The sequence below is a fragment of the Zootermopsis nevadensis genome, unplaced genomic scaffold (genome assembly GCF_977971745.1).
Source record: "Zootermopsis nevadensis isolate Lab colony 2312 unplaced genomic scaffold, Znev_1.0 Znev_ptg000008l, whole genome shotgun sequence".
NCBI lineage: Eukaryota > Metazoa > Arthropoda > Insecta > Blattodea > Termopsidae > Zootermopsis > Zootermopsis nevadensis.
The window spans coordinates 15,686,396-15,696,803 of NW_028259140.1; the positions used below are offsets into that span (position 1 = coordinate 15,686,396).

The window sequence follows — 10,408 nt, forward strand, 5'->3', positions numbered from 1 at the left end:
TCAACTCTTGAACTAGATTTGAGAATTTTGTGAAATGTGGTATGAGCATCTTTGCGTTGAAGCCATTCCCTTTGTTTAGAGTATCCATGGTGGACTTTTAAAGATCAACAAGTGATTATTTTATTTTTGTCTTGGTGTTATGTTGGATTGTAGCACTGAAATAATTAGTCTGGAAATGTGATGGTATTTTATTGTGTAAATTTACAGTTGCTCCTGTGCTTGAATGTTTATGGAGGTACAATTCCTTGTATTCTTAACTTGATAATATGTGGGCATGATTGGTCATCTTCAAGCTGTCGCTATTCTTACCCTGGGGAAAGATCCCAAATACCTGTTAGATAGAGTTCTGAATGGGACTCAATGTTATTGTACTGACTGAGCTCTCCTGGGTGTACTGTATACTTGTCTGAATTTTATAACTTAAGTTTGTAGCCTATATTAATTTGAGTGATTCTTTCAAGATTTATGACATTTGTCGTTTCATTATATGAATACTGTGTTCGATATTGTCCATTGTCTTAGGTGTATTAGATATTTTGAGAGTTGGCTGTACGCCAAAGACATAGTGTTTGTCAAATATACGTGGATAATGGATGATGCCTAAGGTATAACTAACTCAAGTCTCGATCTTCCTCTAACATTATTTTGTTCTATACAAGTTGATGGTGTCTAGCTGGAGTCTTTGCATGTTGCTGGTTCAGTGGCTGGATTAAATGTATTGTGTTGTCATATTTCAGCTGCCCCTCATCACCAATGACAACTTCAGTAGTTACCGCACGGCGAGGCGGTCTGGCAGTGGAAGAGCCAAAAAACGACGTCCTGGAAGAAGACCCATTTCAGAGTTGATGGCTGAGGATGAGAACAGCTGTATTACATTATCAGATAAGGGAAATGGCTACTCCACAGGAGAAGGCACAATGTGTATCCTGGTTTATCGACACAAGATCAGATACGCAGGTGCAGCGTAAGTTAAAATATTTGTGATCAGTATCTGTCAATAATTTAATTAGTATTTTAAATATAATGACATAAGTTATGAGATCGTGCGAGTGCAAATGGGAATATGTAATGTTATTACACTGAGGTCCTATTCGGTGTTATCCAAAACTAAAGAGGATGAATATTTTGAAGGCTGTGGACAAGCGTATCAATAATACTGAATACCCAACACATACAATTGCACAATACATAACCACTAGCAACCAATGTTTGGAGAGGTACCAACACTCAATGCCTTTTACTTTCTTACAGAACACCCATACGACCGATCCATTAATTTGGGACTCAATTTTTAAAACAAATGCTTCTATTATATATTAATGGCAAATTTGTTATGCCAGTGGCCCAGAACATTATGAAAAAAGACAGTAAATGCTTTTTTACATCAGATAGAATAATAAGCTCAGACATTCTGGCATACCTTTGCATGGATTGTGAAACACTGGTTCAGACCATTTAGGGAAGTTGAAGGTCTGTATTTTTTGATATGATGCAGGAAGGACCATAAGACGACACAAATATATCCTTTACCTGGTATTCACTTCGAGAATAATCCACTTGTGCTCTCTGAAGGTACCTGCAAATACAAGATAAAGTTTATTTCCTAATAATAAAGTCACGTTTAAAAACCAGACTGGCAGAAATATTTTATAGTTAACCTGAAAGTACCGCGTTTACATATGATATATGGTAAATGAAATGAAAGGTATCGGAAATGTCTAAATAATTTTCTGGTTCTTATGTTACATGGTGAATCATCACTATAAAGAAACTTCCAAACACTTTCTGTTACGTCACTGCAATCATTGCTTATTATCTTTTTTATTATCTAAAATGACTATTCAATGCCACGGGGGGAAAATGATGTGGAAAGCACAAAAATGGTAATTCTGACACAACTTTGCAAAATGCATCGTTCAATCTGTAATTATTTTAAATTATAAAAAGCTTAAAAACTATACGTAGTTACATTCGTCCTTACAATTGTTTTGCATTCGTTTATTTTGGATGGCCATGTTCTCGAATGTATGTTCTGTCATTGGAAAATCTTGTGTTCAAATTACTATATTGGTTAAAAATGATTCTTTAGTCGTATGCTTTTTAAATTTGTTCGTCGAAATGGTTGTTTGTCAAGTCGAGATAACTTCTGGTTTAATCGATGTCGACAGATAATAGTCCAGTTTTCAAGCTCGTCTGAAATGCCCTTTTCATTAGTCCATGCAGATGCCACTATAATACATTCGATTAAGCCATGTCTGCTTCGTCCCATATCCATTCCAATTCATCAGTCATAATTTGATGTCGAAGTCTGAGGTACAGTCAGTGTCGTTAAATAAGCCATGAATAAATAAAACATAAAGAACTAGAGGATACAGCAGTGCTCGAGCGACCTGGTGTTATATTTCAAGACGTTCTGCTCGATCACATAATAGATAAGTTAGTTTGCTACGGAAATGTTAACGCTCAACTCATGTCTCTGATTTGACAAGACTTTATTTTAAAAGTATTTTTAAGTTTTATCTTGCAGTTGCCTGATGAGTTTAATGATGAATATTCTTCACTGTATCAGTGTATTACATGCAATACAAGTATTGATACAAAGTAGTGAAAGCTTATTTTATAATTTTGAAATAAAATTTTGTATAGGTGGATGCTACATGTTCCTTTCAGTATGTGCATATATACATGTTGGATGTGAAGGGAGAATCTGAGATGGTAAGTTCCATGAGGTATTGATGCAATCTGCACAGCTTTATCTGGGTGTGTTATGTAATTGTTGCTAACAGCACTTCACCTTTATCAGAAAAGTAATGAAACCAGTTTCAAGACTTCGCAGAGATATACCCAAAAGTTTGTAGTTAGAGGCTTCCAAGTTCATTCTGTTTTTGAAAATGTGCCTTGCTGGTGGAAACAAGATGTACAGGGTAAGGGTAGATTTGTGTTATTGCATGCAACGAGAAGATCTTTACAGTTCCAAAAGAGAAGTGAAGAAAACATCCATGGCAAATACTGTTTATAGTAGAGTTCCATACAAAGAACTACAGATTTTACGTGGTTATTTTCTGATCTACCATGATGTTCCTTTAATGTTGATTAGGTTATTTTATTATACTTTACTTTTTTAAACCTGGATATATAACATGTTTCCATTTATGCATTGAATGTGACATTGTGGGTGAATATATGACAATCTGAACCGGGAAAGGCATTTGAAGAGAAAATGGTGGCAGATTATTATTTATTATTCAGTGTTCTGTCTTATGACAGGTCCATTGCTCTGCCCAAACAGAGCTCTCCAGTTTTCCCTATTCTCGGCTTCTCGCTTTAATTCCTGGAACGTCATCTTCTTTCCTTGTTTAAGGTCGTCGGTTAGCTGTATCAATCTTCTTCCTAGTCCTCTCTTTCCTTCAACCTGGCCTTCGGTGATATCACTCAGTAATCCATTCCTTCTCATAATATTTCCCAGCCAGTTAGCTTTCCTTCGTGTAATCGCCTGCAGAATGTTTATTTGCTCGTTGACTCTCCTCAATACTTCTTCATTGGTCACTCGATCCGTCCACCTGATCTTCTCTATTCTTCTCCAACACCACATTTCAAAACTCTCCAGGTATTTCTGTTCCTTCTTCCTGAGTGTCCAAGTCTCTGCTCCATACAGCGCGACACTCCATACGTAACACTTCACTAGTTTCTTCTTCATCTCCAAGCCCAACTTGCTAGTGAGAAGTATCCTCTTCTTGACGAAAGCTGCCTTGGCCATGGCTATCCTTGCTTTTACTTCCTTGGTGCATAGAGTGTCCGTCGTGACTATGCTTCCCAAGTACTTGAAATGCTCCACATTCTCCAGCGGTTGGTTTCCAACTACAACGTTCAATGGTTCTGCTCTCGGATACAAAAATGTAATTGTATACTTTATTGAGTTTGGATTATGACAAAAAAGATATTTGTAAAATTATGTCGATTTCAGAGATAAGTGGAATTTTAAGTTTGAAACCATACCAAGACGTTAACAAATTATCAGATTATCTAGGGAGACATAGAAGTTCGTAAAGAAACCATGGCCATAAGGTAGGGTAAGGCTCTTTGCTCATTTTCTCACAATGAAATATAGGAAAATATACATCAGGATCCTACCTCAAGATGAGATCTATTAGATAAAATATAGTGATAATGCACCAAGAGGCACTAGTTGTGGGGTAAGTGTGGAATTAAGATGGCGATGTGTTTGTGTCTGAATTTGTGAGTAATCAAAATAAATATGCACAAAGATGATTTAGAAATTAATCATTACAGCAGTTTGTGCTGAAACATTCGTTTATGGTACACAGACTTTGCATTCATACTTTGATGCTTCAGAATGTTGGTCTGGAAACATCAAATACCAGTCCGTAACAGCCATCAACAGCACAAAAGTACTGCATGAAGACTGAATTTTGAATTGTGTTCGAATACTGTAATTTGTTAAATCGCAGCAGACCTGAAGGGGTGTTCGGCACAAAGGCTGCAGCAGTGCATGTGGGTGTGAATATGACAATGTGGCTACAAAATATGATCATCACGCTTTTTCAGGTATGCAGTTGCTGTGCTGAATTTGAATGCAGTGTTTAATGTCTATTTTTTTATGTTCTACACAGAAAGTGAACAAAATACTTTCATTATGGTGAAGCTATGTTTGTCCAGGATTATGTTTTGTTTCTGAAATAACTTGGATTTTAGTGAAATTCAGTACTGGGGTTCTGTATTGAATGTTTTTGGGGGTGTTAGTTGTGGTTGATATCAATCTAATGTAAAACATAACATAATTTGTAAGTACCTATAATTTTTTGAAACATTTTAGTGTATGAAATTTGGGGCGTGATATAACATTCAGAAATTAATAAGAACTACAATCTTTATGAATGATGTTTCTAGTGTGGTGAGTAACAGAATGCAAGGAAGTGTTTCTGGTGAATATTTCTTTTAATGCACTTTGCTTTGTAACAGTGAATTTGTCTGCAGTATGTAGTATAGACCTCTGAAGTATGTATACTGTTAAAGCATTTATAAAATGTGTGTGTGCTTCATTGGAGAAACATAAACATTTCCTCAGTTGCTTGTGGTTGACAGTAATTCAGCTGTTGAAGACAGAGAAATAAAAGATTGTTACTGCAAGTTGATTCCTGTTATGATGTTCCTAACGAGTTATGGGACACTTGGGCAGACGGCAAGTATTGGTCTGGAAGGCTGTTTTTCCTTACAGAAACCAGAAATTGTTATGGGAGCGTTCTCAGAGCTTTTGGATACTACATCATACACTGATCATGAGAACATACAAATTTTGCGCATTTTTTACTTGGTAAATTCTAAAATATTTAGTTCAAGGTAAGATACGCAATGTCACAGCTTGCAGCATTGTTAGTGTTCTGCTGTGTACTGACCCCCATAACACACTGATATTCAAAAGACATTGCATATAATTTAACATAGCAAATATCTGTCACTTTGAACTCAAGTTTCAAACAAAGCAGCAAATTTTGGCATAAATATTTGGAATGTGTAAATGAGACCTTGTATCTTAGACTAGACTGGATATTTATGTTTTCTATTGGGATCAAATATTGTTATTATTATTAAGTGTTCTGTCTTACGACAGGTCCATTGCTCTGCCCAAAAAGAGCTCTCCAGTTGTCCCTATTCTCAGCTTCTCGCTTTAATTCCTGGAACGTCATCTTCTTCCCTTGTTTAAGGTCGTCGGTTAGCTGTATCAATCTTCTTTCTAGTCCTCTCTTTCCTTCAACCTGGCCTTCGGTGATATCACTCATTAATCCATTCCTTCTCATAATATGTCCCAGCCAGTTAGCTTTCCTTCGTGTAATCGCCTGCAGAATGCTTCTTTGCTCGTTGACTCTCCTCTATACTTCTTCGTTGGTCACTCGATCCGTCCACCTGATCTTCTCTATTCTTCTTCAACACCACATTTCAAAACTCTCCAGGTATTTCTGTTCCTTCTTCCTGAGTGTCCAGGTCTCTGCTCCATACGTAACACTTCACTAGTTTCTTCTTCATCTCCAATCCCAACTTGCTAGTGAGAAGTATCCTCTTCTTGATGAAAGCTGCCTTCGCCATGGCTATCCTTGCTTTTACTTCCTTGGTGCATAGAGCGTCCGTCGTGACTATGCTTCCCAAGTACTTGAAATGCTCCACATTCTCCATCTGTTGGTTTCCAATTACAACGTTCAATGGTTCTGCTCTCGGTGCTATCCTCATTACCTTTGATTTTTCAATGTTGATTTCCATTCCATACTCTCTACCTGTTTCCACTAACTTGTCCATCATGTTCTGTAATTCCTCCTCTTCCTTCGCCAATACTACCAAGTCGTCTGCATACTTTACAGTCTTTATCACTCTTCCTCCAATTTTGAAGTCTCCTGTTCCCTCCAGAGCTTCCTTGGCAAGCCATTCCCCGTACAGGTTAAAAAGAATTGGTGATAAGCAGCATCCCTGTCTTACACCTCTACCTATCTCAATGCTGTTGGTGTCTCCTGAGTCCAGTCTTACTTTGACTTTTTGCTGCATGTACAGGTTTTCGATTAGTCTTCTATCTCTCCAATCAATTCCAATTCTCTGTAGGATCCTCATTAATTTCTTCCATTTTACTCGATCGAAAGCCTTCTTCCAGTCGATGAAGCAGGCACATACTTTTTCCTTGACATCGAGAACTCTCTCTGAAATTATTCTCATAACTCTGATGGCATCTCTGGTTCCTCTTCCTCTCCTGAATCCAAATTGGTCATCTCCCATCACTTCCTCTGTCTTCTTTTCTAGTCTTTTAGTCAGTATTCTAGTCATTATCTTCGTCGCATGTGAGATTAGGCTGATGGTCCTGTAATCGCCGCACTTCTTGGAATTCTTTTTCTTCCGTAATGGAATCATTGTTACTTCCAGAAAGTCCTTGGGCCACTCACCGGAGGTGTATATCTTGTTAGCGAGTCTAGTAAGAACCTTCACTCATTTCTCTCCAAGTTCTTTCAATAAGTCCGATGGGATTTCATCATCTCCCATAGCTTTTCTTCTTCTCATATCCTTTATGGCCCTCTCTACCTCGCTCTTCAGTATCTCTGGACCTTTGTCGACCTCCTCTACTTCTTCTTCTGGCTCCAATTCCATCTCCTTCTCATCCAGTCGATTGGCCTTGTCATAGAGCTCTTCAATATAATTTTCCCACACAGCTTTAACTTTATTCTGGTCACTGACTATCTTTCCTGATGGGTCTTCTATTTCCTGTGTTCGAATTCCGTTGTTCTCTTTCCATCCTAGTTCTTTCGCCTTTGCATACATCATATCGTATCTACCAATTCTCTGGAGTGTCATTATCTCATCACATACTTCGTTGATGTAATCTTCTCTCGCCTTGTCTGTTTCTCTTCTCAGTTCGTTGTTCAGTCTTCGATATTTCTGTCTTCCCTCTTCACTGTTGATATTCTTCCATCTCCTTCTCTCATCCATCTTATCGAGCATAGCCTGTGTAATCCATGCCTTCCTTGGTATCCTCTTCATCCTACCAACCTTTTCTTCTAATGCCACTGTTAGGCACTTGTTGATATTTGTCCATTCCTCTTCAACGCTTTCGCCTTCACTTTCACTTAATTTTCCTTCCAATTCTGCTCTTGATCAAATATATGGTTCCAAAATTTATTTTGTTATTTATGATAACAGACATGAGCCATTTTATTTTAAACAAAATTCCAATATTGTGGAGGCAATCTCGCGATCTGTCATCAGGGATATTTGTGCAGTCGCTGTCAATTATATTGTCACCCATTCCCCTCACTGCCTCCCACATTCCCTGCTTACAGCTACATTATGACTGAACATTCAGGCATGTATTTGCTCATACCTTATATTAACAACGGTTGGTGCTGGAATGAGTTCCTTTTTCAAGAGTATAGTGTGTTCTGCTTCCTTTATGCAATGAGGGACAGTGTTGTTTTGGTAGCGTGATATAGTGTTGTGGCCAAATGTATCTCTTCGCTATGGGCTGTCTTACTGGCTGTGACATACTGTTACATGAAACACTTTGAGTAACCGGTTCTAATACATCTACAGCTGAAAACCAGCTCGATGGTTTTCTTTTCTCATAATTGTTTAGGTGATGAATGCTTGTTGGAAAAAGAAAGAAGTTTGAGGATTCTGCTATTGAAACAGTTTTATTTTTATGTGTGGCATGTGAAACTACTGCTTGATGGACTTGCTGTTATTTGCTTGAGCCAAGAGTTCCACCACCGTACTGTACTCGCTGAACATACGTAGTGGCAGTGAGAGTTTTTAACCAAAAAGTCGATCACTTAGTATGAAAATCTTCAATGTATGGCTGAGAATTCAGGAAATGACTACAAATTGAAATTCATTGTGGAAATTTTGCCATATGATGGAGACAAGTGTGTGCTTGTAAAATTGAAGTTTTACTGTTTAATGTGTTTAAACTAGTTCAATACTCACATATTTTACATTAATTATAATTACCATTAGACTTGAAAGATAAACATCCTTCAAGATGTTGCACCAAGGCAGAAGTTGTATAGAAGTTACAAAAGCAACCTTAAGCATAATTAAGAAAAATAATTAGAAATGGAAAGTAGTTGCTACTGCAGTCTTGCATTCTGTTGTCAGAAATGTGTCACGTTCTTCCTCATGCTGCATTGAATTGTAATTTGCCTCTCCAGAACAGGTCTTCCCAGGTGAATAACCAAAACGCTAAGTTGAATAAAAATTTTCTTGGATGTTATCCATTGTCTAGTAAATATAAAACGTAAAACGACGTTTCGGAGATGGGACTCTATCTGTTTTATACTTACTAGACGATGGATAATATCCAAGAAAAATTTTATTCAATTGACTCTTCACCATCGTCAAGAAGTTTTAGATTTGACAAAACGCTAAAGTCTCGTTTTGATGCTTAGATTCAAATTTTTGTTTTATTTAGCAGTATAAGGTGCAAAGTCTCTAGTATCATAAAATTTGCTGCTTTATTAACAGCTTGATCTTGAATCCTGACAATTCAAGAATTAGTAACTGGTTTTGAAAGTAACAAATTAGTACTTTCTAGCAGCTTAGAAGAGCCAGCAGTTCTCCATGTACAACTGGAACTGAATCTGCTGAAACATGGAAAGGTGGGATGGAAGCTCTCTGAAGGAGTGATACCAACGCACATGAAGGATGGAGATAATGTTAAGGTTACATTGTAACATTTGGTCTGTGGTGTTCTTACACAGTTTACTGCCTAATGCTGATTCAATTCCAGAACTGAATTAAGGGGCAAAAGGTAAAACTTTGCATGTTCTTAACATGGGCATTAGGTGGAGGTGAGTGGTTGGGTTTAGGCTGTAGTGCCTTTGCCCTTGGAGAAAGAGGCGGGGGAAGCTGCCACAGACAGAATTTTGGTTGAGTTTTGGGAAGGGTCACTATGATGGTTGCCACATTATAAGATACAGAAGGATCTACTCAGTGTGGCAGTAGGTCTAAATAATGCAAACTTTTCAGAAGAACATGTCTTTCATGTTATGGCAATATAGTGACTGTAGTAGCTGATGCACATCGTGCACATTTTCCTTAAAAATTGTGAGTGGACAAGAAATACAGATGTGTTGTTCTGCAATAACAAAATATGATTTGTATTATTAATCGTCTGCAAAGTACCTTCCAGCTCTCTTTGTCGTCGTGTGGTCATGATGCTTCAGGTAAAGAAGTGAGGAACAAACTGGTTTTAAATTTATTTAGTGCAATTACAGTTTGTTTTAGTGTAAAGTGGTCTGTGATGTGTTCATACCTGAGTGTCTGAAATTGTGAGTGCCTTGAGGAAGGCTGTTGCCTGTGTAACAAAGGAACAGTGGTCGCAAGCTGGTTCAAGTTATAAATTGTGTGAAAGCTTAATGTTTGAAGTTGTAAGAAAGCGGTTCAGTGAAGGAAGCAGTGAATTGATGAAAATCAATATTAAGAAAAGTCTCAGAAGTCATGATTGAAATTCAAGAAAAGAAGGGAAACATTTGAGATAGGAAGATGGCTGCCTTTTGTGTTGTAGAGTCTGAAGGAAGGGGGGAGAGAGAGGTGTGGATAGAAAGTATGAAGAGGAACTTGAAAGCTGCGCTGACAAATTCTTTCCGGTGTAGAGTCAAATGAATGAAGACAGCAGATGCAATTGAAGTACAGTTTGTGTAGAGTTGAGAAACCTACTAAGTAATAGTAAAGTAATTGGATAAGGATAGATCGATTGGTGGATGTTTGTGAGAAACTGATGGGACTTGGATAAATCATGTATGGTGTGATTAATGTGCAATGTGAAGTGTGTGATGGAAACCATATATACACCTAATGTGAAAGGTAACATCGTCTGTTCATGTTGCAAAATTGATTGGAATAAAATTTTAGATGATCT

The 10,408-nt window shown here is 37.6% G+C and overlaps 1 protein-coding gene across 6 annotated transcripts in view; it reads left to right on the top strand.

Moving 5' to 3' along the window:
- Positions 1–10,367, top strand: part of LOC147874524 (uncharacterized) — a 114,331-nt gene extending 103,964 nt beyond the window's left edge. For 2 of the 6 annotated variants that reach the window (XM_087344738.1, XM_087344739.1), the window contains one exon: positions 738–3,232. In XM_087344738.1, coding sequence (XP_087200864.1) covers positions 738–757 — 20 coding nt within the window. In that variant the 3' untranslated portion in view covers positions 758–3,232. Of the gene's footprint in view, positions 1–737; positions 5,154–9,082 lie in introns of those variants that run through there. The other 4 variants (XR_015534049.1, XR_015534048.1, XM_087344735.1 and 1 more) reach the window with 4 other exon arrangements.
- The last annotated feature ends 41 nt before the right edge of the window (positions 10,368–10,408 follow it).